Source organism: Salvelinus alpinus, chromosome 2 (genome assembly GCF_045679555.1).
Source record: "Salvelinus alpinus chromosome 2, SLU_Salpinus.1, whole genome shotgun sequence".
Lineage (NCBI taxonomy): Eukaryota > Metazoa > Chordata > Actinopteri > Salmoniformes > Salmonidae > Salvelinus > Salvelinus alpinus.
Genome location: NC_092087.1, coordinates 22,513,019 through 22,532,653, shown reverse-complemented (window position 1 = coordinate 22,532,653; position 19,635 = coordinate 22,513,019). Strand labels below are relative to the sequence as shown.

General features: G+C 44.1%; 1 protein-coding gene across 2 annotated transcripts; it reads right to left on the bottom strand.

Moving 5' to 3' along the window:
* Positions 1-1,485: 1,485 nt before the first annotated feature.
* LOC139556638 (zinc fingers and homeoboxes protein 3-like) lies at positions 1,486-19,619 on the bottom strand. Of its 2 annotated transcripts, XM_071370849.1 has the most exons (4): positions 19,415-19,619; positions 7,510-7,596; positions 3,542-6,507; positions 1,486-2,909 (listed from the first exon to the last, which is right to left on the bottom strand). In XM_071370849.1, the coding sequence occupies exons 3-4, from the start codon at positions 6,292-6,294 to the stop codon at positions 2,876-2,878; spliced, it is 2,787 nt and encodes a 928-aa protein (XP_071226950.1). In that variant the 5' UTR covers positions 6,295-6,507; positions 7,510-7,596; positions 19,415-19,619; the 3' UTR covers positions 1,486-2,875. The 2 variants fall into 2 exon arrangements, with proteins under 2 accessions (XP_071226950.1, XP_071226941.1); XM_071370840.1 differs by lacking the exon at positions 7,510-7,596.
* Positions 19,620-19,635: the final 16 nt, after the last annotated feature.

The following is a 19,635-nucleotide window of genomic DNA, read 5'->3' as shown; positions in this document are numbered from 1 at the left end:
TTGTCAAACTTCCTCCACAGAAGTTGGATCCGTCACTGGTATGTTCAGCCTGCTTAGTCACTTTTCGACATTTCTCTTGAATGTGTTCTGTGGTTATGTTTCAGGAGGGTTCCTGTGTTCCCAAAACCCAGTGTAATAACCAGCTCAATCTTTCCTGAGAACAGAACCCAGGAAGCACCACTGCCTGTTGATTTTAGACCAGTCGCTATGAGGGATTAAGCAGGGTTTGGCACAGGCCTGGCTCTCATGTTTGGAATTCTTTAACACCTTGGATCTCTTTATCAACCCTTGACATCTTTTATTTTTAATGAAAAGATGAAGCTATCAAATTGTGCCTCTGACAGACTGCTGTGTGCAGGGTGAACGAGACCAGTTGAGTGCAGACGTCAAGGCCCGTACAAGTGCTCTACGTAAGATTTATTATAAACGATGGTTTGAGCACTGAATGCTGATTGGCTGACAGCCGTGGTATATCAGACCGTATAACATGGGTATGACTTTTTTTCTTACTGCTCTAATAACGTTGGTAACCAGTTTATAATGGCATTATGGCACCTCGGAGGTTTGTGGTATATGGCCAATATACCACGGCTAAGGGCTATATCCAGGCACTGTGTGTTGCGTCGTGCTGAGAACAGCCCTTAGCCGTGGTATATTAGTCATATACCACAAACCTCCGAGGTGCCTTATTGCTTAAGTATAACGTGAGTGCAGACTTCCAAGATGGTCCATTTGCACTTAAGGGCATGTTTCTGTGCTGGGATCCATTCAACATGAGCAATAACTGAGGCTGATTGGACTGATATGCATAATGTTTTCAGTATTGTTCAATAAATATCATCAGTAAGGCAAACATCTGCAGATTTTGGATATCCTCTATTGTAACAAAGGTATCTAAAATGTCTTACATCTTTAAACCCATTATTATGCATTCTTTCATGTCCCTAGACTTAAGTATGGAAAATCATTCAAAGGACCAGTGAAATGCCATTTCAAAAGTAGCTAGTGATCAGGCCTTAGATTCGGAGTCCCAAGATTGAGCTGTTCATATTGACATAGGCCTACACAATACATTTTTGTATGGCTCTGATTACAACTTGCCAAATACAGTACACTGGAAATAATGATTATAGACTTCTGCTGCCATGGCAGCAAGAGCTCAATTTCCCTAACCAATTGATTGTTCTTGTTGGCATGTAGTTCTTAACAGAGAGAACAGTGCATCAACTTGTCCTCTACCAGTAGATGGCACTACCTGTGTTTATAAAATAACCTGCCAATTCTTCAATGCAATTTATGTAAATTAATACACCCATATACATTTACATTTACATTTAAGTCATTTAGCAGACGCTCTTATCCAGAGCGACTTACAAATTGGGATATAAATATCCAATGGCATCTTGAATTCATTAGCAAATGTCATGTACTATAATCATTCTACAGGTGTGATAGCTTTTAATGTGGCAATAAAAACAAGTAAACTTTCTCTGAGTATTTATTCAGTAAAGATTCAAAGTGTAGAAAGGATGATACAACAGTGCTTTTTGATCAAACTATTTCATAAAAGTTAAAGTGATCATAACACCGTAAGTCCAGATTTCTTTTCATCTTTATTTTTCTAACCAAAATAAATTGTTAACATTCAACACAAGTGCATACACTGCTGGTAGGAGATCACCTCCAATTTGGATGGTATAGCACCGTTTTTCTCTATTTAGCAGCTATCAGGGATGCAGCTTTGTAGGATTCATGTAGTGACTACGTTTATATGAAAATTCAGTAGAGTGAAAAGATCTCTTCATTTGGCTCTCTAGCTAGCACAAGACCTACCTCTGTGTACTCAAGGGCATTTGATCAAATTTACCTTTATTTTATAACATTTGCCAGTAATGATATTTCATATTATTACAGCTGAATGTTAAGCTTTTCCAAGAATACAGAAGCAGCATATTTTTTTATTCCTAGATATAGACCATCACAGGAGTGACTAATACACTGGCACCTTGTTTTGATCTCAACATCACAGCAGCTGGAAAGCTATAAGTGATGGGCAGACCAGTCATATAAATGCATGGACAGACTGAGTAAGGCAACGTTTGCGTGACAGGCTTCTTTTATGTTTGGGTTTGCAGATGAAGCCAGGGCAGTGTATTGATTCTGTCAGCTCTCTGCCAAATATCTTTACTCTGGGGCAGTGTGGTTTTAGCATTGCTGTCTGCTAGTGCATTGTATTGTCTGTTGCGTATAGCTGAACTGTTAAGTCATCACCAACATTTATACAGAGCTAAATAAAACTAAAGGCTCAATTGCTTCTGGACTTACAGTGATTATAGAAGAAGAGTAAGAATTGGAGAAAAAAAATGTTTTACAGAGAAAAGAAAAATTCAAGGCAGTGAAGTACTGGTTGCTAAAAAAGTAAAAAATATCACAAAGCCAACAACAACATCTCCTAGACACTTGTCATTTTGTCCAGTCAACAAAACCCCTCTATAGTGCAGTTTGAATCATATACTGTACATCTCATTATCCCTCTCCCATCTTCCCTCACTCAAGTCAATTGTCCAGTCAGTGTGCGCCTCCTTTCTGTCTCAGTTTCACCGCCCTCTACATGCATCTTCCTATTCCCCACATGACCACAAAGAAGCATGAAGAAAGGCTTGAACATCACAGGACTCAATGGTGAGAAGTTCTTTCTTTAGAGGATGGCAGGAAGTGATGGTATAAGGGGGAGGGGGGGGGGGTATTCACAGTTACAGTCCAACGGTCCAGCAACAATCACATCTGCTGTCATAATGAACACACCAGACCATGGCCATCTGTAAAGCCGGACAGCCAACCCATCCTTTACCCCTAGTACGTTTGGGCCACTCCATCAGACTTCAAGCAGCTCTATCCTCAGACGATCCCTGAAAACACGCGCACACACGCATTAGTACAATATTGTTCTGATTAAATTACATTTCCCATGAATACATGTCATTAAGTGTCTTTAGAATCAGCACCGTTAACAGGTGGTAGGAAATCAGAGACTAAGTTATGTAACAGCCAACTCATAAAATACAATTTTCATGATTTATTCACATATATTAGCACTCTCTCTTAATCTATAATTCAATGACCCAGACTCCAACTCTTCTAAAAATAGCTTCTTAATACACAGACCTTTGATTGTCTGTTAAAGCCACTCTGTATGAGTACCCACACTCCCTCCCCGGGTTTATTTTGTTCTTCAGAAATCACAGTAACAACTACAAACACATAACTGACATTTATTTCTTTAACTTAATTTTCACAGTTTACAAAGCCCTAAATAAATCATATCCAGTTTCAGAACAATATATAGCTACTGTAGAAATCAACAGTATAGTGTTTGACATTCTGTTATGGCCAAGGAGCAATATTAACTTTTGAAAAATCATCATCAGTCTCAAAGAGTCTGACAAGTAAACAACTGACCTAACATATACATTCCATGAAGGTATGGGGTGATCACAGATTGAGTCATTTTCAGTAGACAACGGTAACTGATAGAACTCACCTGGCCTCTGCCTGCTTCTCCCCAAAGGCCTGGCTGCTAACCGGCTGAGGGTGGTCATCCTCCCTCTCTGCCCAGTGACCATGTAGTCCTTCTGTCTCCACAGCTCTCCCTCTCTCCCCAGTCTCCTCTGGCTCTGTTGGACTCAGCAGTGGCTTCTGTGTGTCTGCGCCCCACCAGAATCCCAGCTGCCCTGAGTGGAGCTCCTTAGGTCCTTCATTAAGCTGCTTGTTCACCTCCTGCTCCACTAGTTTCCTATTAACCTCCTGGGGATTGATCAGTGCTTCAGAGTCTCTGTGGCCCTTTCCCTCCTCTCCCTCTACAGGTAGGCACTGGTAGCCCTCCAGCCATTTCAGTTGGCCATTCTGGTGGATGTAGCGGCTGTCGCTGAACCAGCGGACCACCTCTGGATTTGGCAGGCCCGTCATGATACTCAGCTCCTCATACTGCTGGCTGCTGGGCCACCGTGTGCTGGTGAATGCCAGCCTCAAAAGGTGTACCTGCTGGGGGCTTTTCTTGGATGGGTGTGACAGGTCTGAGACATGTGTCTCAGACTTGAGCTCTGGAGGGAAGGCCTCTGAACCAGGTTTGGCAGCTGGATCGCTCACCATGAGCCTCTGCAGGTTGATCTTGATGGGGTCAACTTTTAGTTCAGGGCAGGTTCTGTCGTCCCCAAAATGGTCTTCCTCTTTGATAAGCTGCCGCAAGACTGATATAGCTTTCATAGGAACCTCCTTGATGCATTTGCCATCCTTAATGATAGATATGCTGTTGCTGCTACTGCTGCTTTTGGTAATGACACTGATGCTGGTGTTTTCAATTTGGGCTTTGCTGGCAAGGTTCAGGTTGTTGACACTATCATTATTTCTAGTGCTGGAGTAGCCACTGCTAAAATTGCCATTGTTGGACTTGTGGATATTGTTGTTGTTACTGTCATCATCGTTCTTTGTTGATGTGTACTGATCCTGGTTAGCTGTGTTGCCATTGCTATGAATGTTATAGGCGATAACGTTAGATTTGCTGGTGTTACTCATGATCACTTTACCTTTGTTGCTGCTGTTGCTGAAGCCTTCCAAGACAGATGCAATGCTAATATGTCTGCTGCTTTGATTGTTTGGTTTGTCATGGCTGTCAGTGCTACAGTCATCTTTGTTGCCAATGTTGGAGGAGCAACTGACAATGCTGTTGCTGGAACTGATGTTGTTCATTGGTTTCCTAGTGCCATGGTCCCTGCTGTTACTACTGATGGAGGAGTTACTACTGATGCTGCTGCTACTACTGCAACTACTACTGTTACTGCTGCTGCTACTGCAACTACTACTGTTACTGCTGCTTCTGCCGCTGGTGCTAATGACACAACTGTTGCCCAGCCTCAGAGCAACAGTCTTGTCAGACTCCTGGCTGGCCACAGTAGTGGGGATAGTGTTCCTGGCCACTACCTGTGTTGTTCTGCTGACTACAGTCTGATATTTTGGGGGGATCATGGTTGGGGTAGCATAAGAGACCCTAGTGGTGACCGGGTGACCAGCGGCTGACATGCTAGCCGAAGTGGATATGACTCCAGTATGCCTGCTCACTACACTGCCATGGGTCACCTTGGCAGCCTGGTGGCTGGGGCCCACTGGAGCAGGCTGGGCATGGACAGTGTGATGGGTCACAATGTGATTTGTGTGCCGTTGCTTGGGGGGCTGTTTTTGGGGTGCTGCTCCTTGGAAGACCGTGTTGAACATCTTCCTCCTGGCCTCCTCTATCTCCTCGGGGGACCAGCTGATCCCCTGTTTGAGTCTCTGGGCAGTGAACCACAGTTTGATCTGCTCCTCTGGCCAATCAGAGACCACAGTCAGGTAGCAGAGCTCAGCTTTGGTCGGGTAGGGGAACTTACCAAAGGAAGTCTTGAGAAAGCTACTGGTGTCCATGGCAGCATCATAAGTGGGGATGCTGCTCAGGGGAATCATCACCTTTGGAAGGTTTTTGCTGGAATCCGAGGAGGAGAAGGTGGGAGAGCTGTGCTGGTGATAGGTTTGATTGGGCACTGTTGTTATCACATGAGTGACAGGGTTTCTCAACATAGCAGCACCACCGGTCCCACTGAGAGACCCATTTTGTAGTTCAGGCACATTCGTCAACATGGTGGGGTCTGTCCGCTCCATTTTCTTCCCAGTGTCTATCCTCCGCACCTCCACTGTGTGGGAGACCACAATCTTCTTGTGCTCTCCCTTGGCCTTCATCACCCTCACTATAGGTGTTTTAGTGAGGAAGATTGCAGTCTCGCGCGAGTCCTCCCCATTGGTCGTGAACAGGCTCTGCTCTACGGTGGTCGCACCATCTCTCTTCCTGACATGCAGGGAAGCGTAGACAGAGCCCCCTGACACCCCAGGGTGGGCTTTAGCATTGTGCAGAGCCAGGGCCTCAAACCTGACCACTGACACGCCACAGTTCAGGCAGGAGAAGCTGGGTTGGGCCCTGAAGTCTATGTGGCAGTTGTGCAGGTGGTCCAAAAAGTAGTTCAGCTCTCTGGACTCAAAGCGGCAGGGTGGGCAGCTGTATGTGCTACCTTTCTGCCATTTGTCGCCCCTTTCAGGTCTGGAGGAATCATGGGAGAAATGGCCTCTGTCTTCTCCAGATATACTGAGGATGCTGTCCTCTGGGATTGTGGGTAGGAGCTCAGGAAGGCAGCCAAGTATGATCTCCTCACGCATGTGTTTGCTTTTGGATGTGATCATACAGGGCACTGTTGACTTCCTCTTGCTGGCCATTGTAATGTAGCTGTGTGCAGATGATGGGTGACTGACTGTTTGTCCCGTATGGTAACGGAGGGCGAGTGGTTTGTGGATAGGGCTGAGAGTTTAAGTGTCATGGGCCGGCCGCGATGACTTCACAGTGTTGCTTCATGTTTGCCCTCAGCTTCTGGGACTCCTCTCACACGATGAGTTAGGGTTAGACAGCTGTTTTAGCAGTTCACTGGGAACCTATAGGAGAGAAAACAGAACAAATATGTGATAAGGTAAATCATTCCTTATAAGAATAACACCACACACAATTGGTTAATTAGCTATTTAGTTCTTTTTACACTGTCAGTAAATAAAATGATGGTTGTATCCTATCCTTCTATATGGGTCCTCAACCCCCCACCCATACCATCAGCGAGTGTCTAATGAGCATCCTGATCATGTGCCTCATATTAATGCCAAACTCTGCCAACCTTGGATGAGAGCCACTGTTCACATATTTATGACGTATGAGTGAAGTATGAGTGTTGGCACACACACACATCCATGCAGAGGCTTCATACCCATAGGGGACACAGGGGCATATGCACCCCCAGATCTGTCCGGTTTAAAAAAAAAATGTAATTAATTAAAAAAAATATCTCTCTCTGTAATGCCTAGTGCATTCCCCAAGAGAGGATGGCTTTCACTTCAGCACTAATAAATTCATGAACTTCTTTGAGGAAAAGATCATGATCATTAGAAAGCAAAATAAATCTGCGTATTCCTCAAAAGCTCAGTTGTCCTGAGTCTGCACAACTCTGCCAGGACCTAGGATCAAGGGAGACACTCAAGTGTTTTAGTACTATATCTCTTGACACAATGATGAAAATAATCATGGGCTCTAAACCTTCAAGCTGCATACTGGACCCTATTCCAACTAAACTACTGAAAGAGCTGCTTCCTGTGCTTGGCCCTCCTATGTTGAACAAAATAAACGGCTCTCTATCCACCGGATGTGTACCAAACTCACTAAAAGTGGCAGTAATAAAGCCTCTCTTGAAAAAGCCAAACCTTGACCCAGAAAATATAAAAAACTATCGGCCTATATCGAATCTTCCATTCCTCTCTAAAATGTTTGAAAAAGCTGTTGCGCAGCAACTCAATGCCTTTCTGAAGACAAACAATGTATACGAAATGCTTCAGTCTGGTTTTAGACCCCATTATAGCACTGAGACTGCACTTGTGAAGATGGTAAATTACCTTTTAATGGCGTCAGACCGAGGCTCTGCATCTGTCCTCGTGCTCCTAGACCTTAGTGCTGCTTTTGATACCATCGATCACCACCATCTTTTGGAGAGATTGGAAACCCAAATTGGTCTACACGGACAAGTTCTGGCCTGGTTTAGATCTTATCTGTCAGAAAGATATCAGTTTGTCTCTGTGAATGGTTTGTCCTCTGACAAATCAACTGTAAATTTTGGTGTTCCTCAAGGTTCCGTTTTAGGACCACTATTGTTTTCACTATATATTTTACCTCTTGGGGATGTCATTCGAAAACATAATGTTAACTTTCACTGCTATGCGGATGACACACAGCTGTGCATTTCAATGAAACATGGTGAAGCCCCAAAAATGCCCTCGCTAGAAGCCTGTGTTTCAGACATAAGGAAGTGGATGGCTAAAAACGTTCTACTTTTAAACTCGGACAAAACAGAGATGCTTGTTCTAGGTCCCAAGAAACAAAGAGATCTTCTGTTGAATTTGACAATTAATCTTGATGGTTGTACAGTTGTCTCAAATAAAACTGTGAAGGACCTCGGCGTTACTCTGGACCCTGATCTCTCCTTTGACGAACATATCAGGACTGTTTCAAGGACAGCTTTTTTCCATCTATGTAACATTGCAAAAATCAGAAACTTTCTGTCCAAAAATGATGCAGAAAAATGTATCCATGCTTTTGTTCTAGGTTAGACTACTGCAATGCTCTACTTTCTGGCTACCCGGATAGAGCACTAAATAAACTTCAGTTAGTGCTAAATACGGCTGCTAGAATCCTGACTAGAAACAATTTTTAATATTACTCCAGTACTAGCCTCCCTACACTGGCTTCCTGTTAAGGCAAGGGCTGATTTCAAGGTTTTACTGCTAACCTACAAAGCATTACATGGGCTTGCTCCTACCGATCTTTCCGATTTGGTCCTGCCGTACATACCTACACGTACGCTACGGTCACAAGACGCAGGCCTCCTAATTGTCCCTAGAATTTCTAAGCAAACAGCTGGAGGCAGGGATTTCTCCTATAGAGCTCCATTTTTATGGAATGGTCTGCCTACCCATGTGAGAGACGCAGACTCGGTCTCAAACCTTTAAATCTTTACAGAAGACTCATCTCTTCAGTAGGTCATATGATTGAGTGTAGTCTGGCCCAGGAGTGTGAAGGTGAACGGAAAAGCTCTGGAGCAACGAATCGCCCTTGCTGTCTCTGCCTGGCCGGTTCCCCTCTCTCCACTGGGATTCTCTGCCTCTAACCCTATTACAGGGGCTGAGTCACTGGCTTACTGGTGCTCTTCCATGCCGTCCCTAGGAGGGGTGCGTCACTTGAGTGGGTTGAGTCGCTGACGTGGTCTTCCTGTCTGGGTTGGCGCCCCCCCTTGGGTTGTGCCGTGGCGGAGATCTTTGTGGGCTATACTCGGCCTTGTCTCAGGATGGTAAGTTGGTGGTTGAAGATATCCCTCTAGTGGTGTGGGGGCTGTGCTTTGGCAAAGTGGGTGGGGTTATATCCTGCCTGTTTGGCCCTGTCCGGGGGTATCATCGGATGGGGCCACAGTGTCTCCTGACCTCTCCTGTCTCAGCCTCCAGTATTTATGCTGCAGTAGTTTATGTGTCGGGGGGATAGTTATATCTGGAGTATTTCTCCTGTCTTATCCGGTGTCCTGTGTGAATTTAAGTATGCTCTCTCTAATTCTCTCTTTCTTTCTCTCTCTCGGAGGACCTGAGCCCTAGGACCATGCCTCAGGACTACCTGGCATGATGACTCCTTGCTGTCCCCAGTTCACCTGGCCGTGCTGCTGCTCCAGTTTCAACTGTTCTGCCTGCGGCTATGGATACTGACCTGTTCACTGGACGTGCTACCTGTCCGAGACATGCTGTTTTCAACTCTCTAGAGACAGCAGGAGCGGTAGAGATACTCTCAATGATCGGCTATGAAAAGCCAACTGACATTTACTCCTGAGGTGCTGACTTGTTGCACCCTCGACAACTACTGTGATTATTATTATTTGACCATGCTGGTCGTTTATGAACATTTGAACATCTTGGCCATGTTCTGTTATAATCCCCACCCGGCACAGCCAGAAGAGGACTGGCCACCCCTCATAGCCTGGTTCCTCTCTACGTTTCTTCCTAGGTTTTGGCCTTTCTAGGGAGTTTTCCTAGCCACCGTGCTTCTACACCTACATTGCTTGCTGTTTGGGGTTTTAGGCTGGGTTTCTGTACAGCACTTTGATATATCAGCTGATGTATGAAGGGCTATATAAATACATTTGATTTGATTTAGTGCCATGGTCCCTACAGTCTGATATTTCAGGGGGATCGTGGTTGGGTTAGCCACCTAGCAATTTTAAGAAGTTGGCTTTAGCTAGTCCAGATAGGTTCCCAACCTCATAACTACTTGCCAAGAAGCCATTTCAGGCTGTCAATCAAGTTAGAGTAGCTAGCTTGTCCAACTACCTTAGCTGGCATGCCTGCTGCAAGGTTGGTAGACTTTAGAAAAGCAATCAATAATGAAATGTAATGAATAAGTTTAGCAATCTTTTACCCAGAATTTTGCAGAGAAGCATATATATACAGTGGGGAGAACAAGTATTTGATACACTGCCGATTTTGCAGGTTTTCCTACTTACAAAGCATGTAGAGAGCTGTAATTTTTATCATAGGTACACTTCAACTGTGAGAGACGGAATCTAAAACAAAAATCCAGAAAATCACATTGTATGATTTTTAAGTAATTAATTTGCATTTTATTGCATGACATAAGTATTTGATCACCTACCAACCAGTAAAAATTCCGGCTCTCACAGACCTGTTAGTTTTTCTTTAAGAAGCCCTCCTGTTCTCCACTCATTACCTGTATTAACTGCACCTGTTTGAACTCGTTACCTGTATAAAAGACACCTGTCCACACACTCAATCAAACAGACTCCAACCTCTCCACAATGGCCAAGACCAGAGAGCTGTGTAAGGACATCAGGGATAAAATTGTAGACCTGCACAAGGCCGGGATGGGCTACAGGACAATAGGCAAGCAGCTTGGTGAGAAGGCAACAACTGTTGGAGCAATTATTAGAAAATGGAAGAAGTTCAAGATGACGGTCAATCACCCTCGGTCTGGGGCTCCATGCAAGATCTCACCTCGTGGGGCATCAATGATCATGAGGAAGGTGAGGGATCAGCCCAGAACTACACGGCAGGACCTGGTCAATGACCTGAAGAGAGCTGGGACCACAGTCTCAAAGAAAACCATTAGTAACACACTACGCCGTCATGGATTAAAACCCTGCAGCGCACGCAAGGTCCCCCTGCTCAAGCCAGCGCATGTCCAGGCCCGTTTGAAGTTTGCCAATGACCATCTGGATGATCCAGAGGAGGAATGGGAGACGGTCATGTGGTCTGATGAGACAAATATAGAGCTTTTTGGTCTAAACTCCACTCGCCGTGTTTGGAGGAAGAAGAAGGATGAGTACAACCCCAAGAACACCATCCCAACCGTGAAGCATGGAGGTGGAACCATCATTCTTTGGGGATGCTTTTCTGCAAAGGGGACAGGACGACTGCACCGTATTGAGGGGAGGATGGATGGGGCCATGTATCGCGAGATCTTGGCCAACAACCTCCTTCCCTCAGTAAGAGCATTGAAGATGGGTCGTGGCTGGGTCTTCCAGCATGACAACGACCCGAAACACACAGCCAGGGCAACTAAGGAGTGGCTCCGTAAGAAGCATCTCAAGGTCCTGGAGTGGCCTAGCCAGTCTCCAGACCTGAACCCAATAGAAAATCTTTGGAGGGAGCTGAAAGTCCGTATTGCCCAGCGACAGCCCCGAAACCTGAAGGATCTGGAGAAGGTCTGTATGGAGGAGTGGGCCAAAATCCCTGCTGCAGTGTGTCATGCAATAAAATGCAAATTAATTACTTAAAAATCATACAATGTGATTTTCTGGATTTTTGTTTTAGATTCCGTCTCTCACAGTTGAAGTGTACCTATGATAAAAAATTACAGACCTCTACATGCTTTGTAAGTAGGAAAACCTGCAAAATCGGCAGTGTATCAAATACTTGTTCTCCCCACTGTATATATAGATATATATATATATACATGTTTTACATGTACGAACCACCAGTCGGGAGGATACAGACAGCTCAATAAGTATGCATTGAATTAAGCATAATGATTATGGCTCTAGATTGCAGGAAAAAGCTATTTCAGGTGTTTGAAAAATGCTAAATTCTCCAACTTCCGGACCCGGGGGCCTATCCCCCTTCCAGACCAACCCCCAGCCATCCTCACGTACTTTGTGCCCCCTCAGATTTTTGGGGTGCATGCCTATCCATCCATGAATACCCCCTTTGTACTGTAAAACACTCACGCATGACGTTCTTCACAATTGCTTAAAATGTCACATATGCACGCACACCCCTTAATGCAGTTTGAAACCTTTTCAGGACACAGGTCAGTGATTTCCGCTTATTCTGTTTTTACAGTTATGTAGCTAAATATCTCATAATGATTGTTTCTCTGGGCACTCTATCATATGCAACAACATTCTGAGCACAAAAACAGAATCGGAAAGTGAGAACACGAATCGGCTTCTCTTACTCGCTGCACTCTTGGTGAACCCTACCCTCCCCACACATATTTTTTCTCTCTCTCTATCTTTCTGTCTCTCCCTCTCTCTGACTCTCTTGCTGTGGATTTGTTGACGTGTGATGTGGTGTTGAAAACTGCCCTTGATTCATCTAGTTCTCACAGAGATATCATGATGCTTTGGTAGATAGACATGTGTAAGCTCTCTTTAGCGAATGTTCATCATCATCCTCATCAGTGCCGCTCTCAGTACTTAAAAGTATTTATTACAAGGAGTGTTATTACTTTATATATTACAATAGAGCCCGCTACTCAGTATGCAGAATGCGCACACTATTACGTTATTGAAATCTTAAGTCAAATGATTTACAGTCATCCACATTCTCTTGAACATGGCTACACTCCTAAAACAAAACAATATGTCTTCAGCCAGTGAAACTGAATGGAGTCACATGTATGCATTCACCATGGCCTGCTGGTCAGTAAATAAAAAAATGAACCTGTTCCAGAATTTAAAATCCCAAATGACTTCCCACAATACATGCTGATCCCAGATGGGCCGTGACGTCCTTTTTGTAACTGCCTCTTTATTTCTAATGACGGCTCCCTTTCAACAACAAAAAAAAAACACCCCAAAAAACTAGGTCACCAGCCTCTTATGCAGTAATCCCGGTTTGCTGCATCCAGACGTGGGCATTTGCTGTATGTTTAGCCAGCGGAGAGGTCATGATACAGCACACAATTAACCCCTGACAGCAGGTTTAGTGAGTGCATTCCATTGAGATGAAGGCTATAGCTCTCATGCGAGAGTCTGGTCTTCTCATGCTCATCTAATAAAATGTGATGCTATGGTTTTAGTATAGTGTGGACAGTGGACGGGCAGCCAATGAAGTTAAGTTACTGGTTATGATACCGTAGTTAAAGGAAAAATCCACTAAAAACAATGTTTTGGTGTGTTTTTCATTAGTCCACTGTTGATACTGTCCCAAAATGGCAGCCAAGCACGAGTGCTCAGTGTAGTATCCTTTTAGGACACGTGTGAGTTCGCTAATTCCATTCAAAAAGTTTCCTAAAGTAGCCGGTCTAGACTCCATCTCTTAATGACAAATAATATAACAAAATTGTAAAAATATAAGAAAATTATGATGATCAGCATATGTACGAGGAATGACAACAGGTGTCAGTTTTTTAGTTTCTTTCCTCTCGTTATCATTAATGGGGATGCAACTGAAGCAAACATAGCTCGATTGAATCTTGTTGGCTAATATTTTCAGTATCATTAATTCTCTCTCATTACGGAGTCTTCTCTAGCCACTATGAACAACATGATCTTGCATTGACTGCAGCAGGTTGTAACGGTGTTGTTTATTGTTGTTCTTAAAATTCAAACTATATATTGCGCAAAATTTGCAAGCACCACATGTTCCATAACATTGTCATGGAAAATATGAATGTTGTTTCCAACTACCAATCAGCAACTGCGCCATAAATCCGGCTCTATATTGAACGTTGAGATTGCCGAAAGCAAATGACAAGAGTGGCAAGGAGTAGAATGTTAGCTAAAAAGACCGGTAACCAGACTAAAAGAGACTGGTACTGATCCTGCGTTCAAAACAACTGGGAACCCGGAAATCTCCGACTTGGAATTCCAAATTCCAAGTCGGAAACTCAGGCATCTTTCTAGAGCTCTTGCTTTCCGACTTGAAGATCACTGAGGTCATGATTTGACCTTGATCTTTTCCAAGTTCCCAGTTGTCTTGAAAGCACCATCAGACTAGCCATGTGGCAAGTGACGAATGGTGCTTTCAAGACAACTGGGAACTCTGAAAAAAAACAAGGTTGAATCATGACCTCAGTGATCTTCCGGTCAGAAAATCAGAGCTCTAGAAAGATGCCAGATTTTCCGACTTGAGGGGCTTCCCAAAATGTATAGTGGCACAGCCTTAGACCACTGCGCCACTAAAGATTCTGGGTTCGACTCCAGGCTCTGTCGCAGCCGACCGCGACCGGGAGATCCATGGGACGGCGCACAATTGGCCCAGCGTCATCTGGGTTAGGGGAGGGTTTGGCCGGCAGAGATGTACTTGTCCCATCGCGCACTAGCGACTCCTGTGGCGGGCCGGGCGCAGTGCACGCTGACACGGTCGCCAGGTGTACGGTGATTTTTCCGACACATTGGTGTGGCTGGCTTCCGGGTTAAGTGGGCATTGTGTCAAGAAGCATTGAGGCTTGGTTGGGTTGGGTTTCGGAGGACACACGGCTCTCGACCTTCGCCTCTCCCGAGTCCGTACGGGAGTTGCAGCAATGAGACAAGACTGTAACTACTAATTGGATACCACGAAATTGGGGAGAAAAAGGGGTAAGAAAATACAAAGGCCATGCCATTTAAAAAAAGACCATGTGATGGAAAATAATGTTATCTGAGCACTAATAGGTTATTTGATGTAGCCTGTGTGGATGTGGTCCAGGACAGGAGTACTGTGCTGAGCAATATCCTAGTGGCAAGACAGCCGTTGCCCTGGTATCTCTCCTCCTAAAACATAAAATTTCCTGCATGACAAACCAAAGACAGGCCAAAAGTTGAGCATGGGTACATAAAGAACCAGGTCACCTTTCAAAAGAATGGGGTGCATTATCTAGCGAGTAAGAGGTGCGATCAGACACAAGACAAGGGCTTCCCAGACAGGGACTGGAGCCAATGAATTGTGCACTTTGAAAAGAGGGGCCTCGTGTTTCAGCGCTGAAGGAGACGACTCAGACGAGCACCATCTCCTGGTGTGTCATATGTCCCGATACTGGCACTGGCTCTATGGCTGAGATTAAAAGAGTTTAATCTCCGTAGACCTGGGGAGTACTGATCTGAACTGAGGCAAAGTGACAGAGCTCTCAGACAAGCTCTTAGAACACCTCCGCTCACTCTTCACAAGCAAAGTCCTCGTATTACCTTGTGTGCTCAACTCAGCCAGCATGATTTAATTTCAAGAGACTACTTCATGTTTGGCTTTTTAGAATAAAATGTTAAGAAAAAATGTGGCTTCATATCTGAAGGGGTGTAAAGTGGTACACATTCAATAAAATAGCCCATAGGCACTCGCACTGTTGACATTTGCAAACAGATTGGTATTTGCAATGCCATGTCGCTGGTCACATGACTGAGGAGTGAGGGGACAGAAGAACGACATAGGGAAAGCAGACCAAGACAGACAGCTGGGTGATTATGACAGAGAAAGTGTTTTAGTATTCCACTTCCTCCAATACACGCACACAACACACACCCTTCTTGCCTGTTCTCTTCAACATCGTTTTACACCAAAGCTTTCAGAAATATTTCTCTTTAAACTCAACTGCCAGTAAACAGTCTGGTGGTGCTGCAGTCACACAAGGGCTGATGAGAAATCTTGGCTGTTTTATGACAACATTTGTTTTCCATATATTATCATTTCAGTGATCCATGGCTGTCTTGAAAGTCTGACAGCCTCAGCCTGCTTCCCTGGTTTTGAGTTGAAAATCAACAGAAACAGTGCCTGGCATAAGTGGGTGTGGGACAGACAAAACAGTTCCTGATAGACACATCTAAACAATAGGAAAAATCTGTTTAGGAGTACATCTTCTGCCAAATGTTCATTAAATAGATTAAAGTCATGTGAGTGGATCAACTGGACATCCAAATATAAGTCAGAAACAGATAGCAATTACTTCCCTGAACAAGGAAGATGTTGGGAACAATGGCGCCTCATTTATAAGAGAAAAGTGATCCAGCACTGGGAACCTTATTTAGACGACTGTCCGTCAACTTGCCATTGTTCAATTTCCTGCATGTCTGGGTGTCTGCTGTGTCTATTATGATTTCTGTGACTAGTAATGTGTGTTTGACTGAATGGCTGCGACTTAGTTTGCACATCATAATTCAAGTGTATTCTCATGGGTTAGTGTTGGTATGTCCATAATATCCACATTAACTACAGAGTTGTAAGCTCCACTGTCACACCTTCAGCCAAGGATGTAAGTGGTTAACCCAGTGTATCCGTCTTCAGCATCTGGTCGTTTGTATGCCCCTTAATTCTGTGTTTGACTGTGTCTTCAGGGCGTGTGTGTGTGTGTGTCTGTCTGTTCTATGTATTTATGTGTGTACCAGTATATGACTAAGGGTGTGTGAACGTGTGAATGCCTGCTGAGAGACGCAGGTGTTGTCAACGTCTCCTCCTCGCCCCCCTTGCCTCCATGACTGCAGCCCGGTCCGCTGGGAGACCAGTCGGCGGTGCCACTCATGTGTTAACATTGCCATAGCAACCCCTCTCTTCTCCTTGCCCACCACACCACACACAGAGGAGTCTCTCGACTACACCCACCACACATCCAGACGCATTTACGCACACACACACATAAACACATAAATGACCACCTTTTATGCCAGGCAAAGGACAAAGTTAAGCCTCCTGCTGTGCCATCTTTGAAAATGCCAGTCTTGGCTTAGCTGTTCCGGACCATTGGGGTTGGGTGGGTCAGTGGTAAAGACACCTTCTCACAATGACAATACATAAATACCTGCTCGACTGCACAGTCCACTCTACTGATTAAGTGTTTGTGACAGTCCTTTCATAAAAGACAAATGAGGGATATATACATTGCAAAGGACATCCTGTCAGTGTTGTCTTGTAAAATTGGTACAGAGGTCTGAGGACTGAGGTATTGTAATACAGTATAATGTACACTGCCAAAGCATCTCTTGTTCTGTTCAAATGCATTTTCATGTCATCCACCACAATCTTATATTGTTCACCAAAGCCTTCCTCTATGGCCTGGCTGAATGACAGACCAAAAATGTGTGAAAAAATCCTGAGTAATGAGAGCCTATTTCTGTGTTTTTTTAATGAATAAATCTCCTTCAGTTCTGTATCTTGGACTCCATGCCATTGATATGGCAACTTAAAAAGAAAAACGAAGAAAAATGGCGGCGTATCGCGCATTGTACTGTCCAACCTAAAATGGCTGACATCACAGCCTCTTGTAAGTGCCAGAGCTTGGCAAATGCCAGCTCCTGCTGACCAAACCTTTCTTGCACGGGACAGAGAAAGTGGCAGGGGCTCTCTCCTCTCTAGCCCCCAGTTTTTTTCTTCCACGAGTGCAGAGAAGTTTCTTTTGGTTGGAACTGAGCAAACATGCTGTCTCAGGGAGGCTTTCGATCGCTTTGTGCCTCGATACTCCTAAGACAAAAGCAATACCATACGATGAATAGGAGAGAATAAGAGCAAACCCATACAGAGTGGTATAGACTTTCAGACTAACAAAACAAAGCTCTCTAAGTAGTATGCTTATGGGACTGTTTTTGTGAGGAGGGGGAAGTATGCTGTTATCACGAATATGGTTGTTTGTACGGAACTGCTGGGAAATAGATCTGGTTGGCATTAGATAGCTGATTTTCCTCTCTGAACTCGAGGAATGTTATACACTCGATGTCAGCTAAAACTGCAAATCACGACCATATGACCTCCTTGATGGTGCTCTGGCAATGACTATACGGCACAGTGAAACCTAAGCTACAGACATGAAAATATTATCTGACTGGTGTCGATAGACATCAGAACATTTAATCCTCAAAGCGGTATATTCGTACAGTAACTAAGGAGTGGCATTCAATTATGTTTTTGTAGAGTGGGGTGGGCACTCTCTGCCCATTACACAGTGTCTGTGTATACAAACACTCTCTGTTATGGCCATAACCAAAACTGTGAGCTGTTCCTAATTGCAGGGAGTCATGATAAAAGGCAATATGCCTGGCCTCATTAGAACAGTTCTGAGAAGGGAGATGGAAGAACGTTCCCAGGGATCCACAAAGGGAATTGACATTCCCCCAGTAAGGGAATTGACATTAAGGGAATTGACATTCCCCCAGTAAGGGAATTGACATTCCCCCAGTGTAACCGCCTAGAAGAGTGCAAACCTCTACACAGACACACTCACTGGACCAGGCTGAACCTAGCTAGCCTAGAGGAGCCAAGCTATGGGAGCTAGCTTGTCTAGCTTTGTATTAGTCAGTAAGGAGAGACGTCTGCCAAGCATAGTAGCAGAATGAGGCTCTTTTACGAACTTCATGCATCTATGTATTTTGAGGGGGCAATAATGGTCAAATTAGGTGTCTGCATATTCATTCTAGTTTAATAACCTTAAATGATATTTCATATACCACTGGTAGCATGACATGCTCCTTCAGTTCCAATGGGCATGATGCCCCTGGCTCATTGCATGTGCATGAATCACTCACACATTTCCCCTGATTAGAGGGTTGAATATTTAAACCAATAGTTTCCAGATGAATATTTTGTGCTGCTCATTCAAGAGGTAGAATACCATCTTATGGTCCAATATAAAGTTGTAGGCATGATGGCCAGCTAAGAGACAACAAAAATTTGATTTTACAGGGTCAATTAATTGGCTACACATGAATAATGTGCGAGTCCTGTCTGTTTTAGTGAGATTGGAATCGTGAGGAAAAGTTTACAGTGTGCAATATCCTGACAGTTTGACACACATTAAAAAAGACAGATGAAAACATGATGACAGCTTCCAAAATGCAGTTGATTGTCGAGCTCTAAGCATCAACGCAAGGCGGTAACAGGTGGTAAAACAAAACAATTGTTCAATACATAGGCTAAAACAACAATGTCTGCAATGAAACATCATACATTAGCCTACTGAACTGATTAATTGAAAGGATGGATTAACGTCGCTTTAAAATTCATAGATTAAAAAGGAAGACATTTTGGGTAGTAAATCCAGCCGGACGTCTGGGTCTAAATTAGACTACCAGACATCACATCCAATAAGATTATGTATTCGTTATATAAAAAGTCCTTAGAACTTGGATACTGAAATAGTCAGCACTGACTCGCTCAAAAAGCAGGGGAAATATTCAGCGTTGTGCAATAAATTAATCAGAAACGTCACATTGTAGCGTGCGAGAGGGCAAGTACAACGTTGAGTAGACTACATTCTTGAAACTGTAACAAAAAGTCAAGTTAACCCTTTCACTCCAGTAGCCTGTTGGCAAACATTGGCTCGGTGTTTGGGCTATTTGCGACTATCTTCAACTCATACTGTAACGTTAGAATGAAACATATTCCCAAAAATCCTAACTCGGCACCCCCCACCTACTGTCGCCATTTTATATATTGGCGACTTCATATATACTGCCTAGACTACAGCACCAGATACAATTCAATAGCCAGAATTGGAGTAAACTATCAGTGATTATACAAAAATAATTCGAGCTATTCTATTGTAGGCTACAAGGAAAAGTGACCTTACCTTGATAGTTCGACCGGGGTAAAATGGAATACGACATTAATATAGAAATTAATAATATTAGATTAGCTCCGTTCGTTGCGCTTTGAGAGGAGGGGGTGGGTCCTCTCCTCAGTTGAACCCGATCAACTGGCGTGAACCCGTCCGACAGTGACCACAGTAAGGTACATTACCTCTCCTCGCACACTGTATGGACAGAAAACAACTATGCTCGGCGGCAGGAC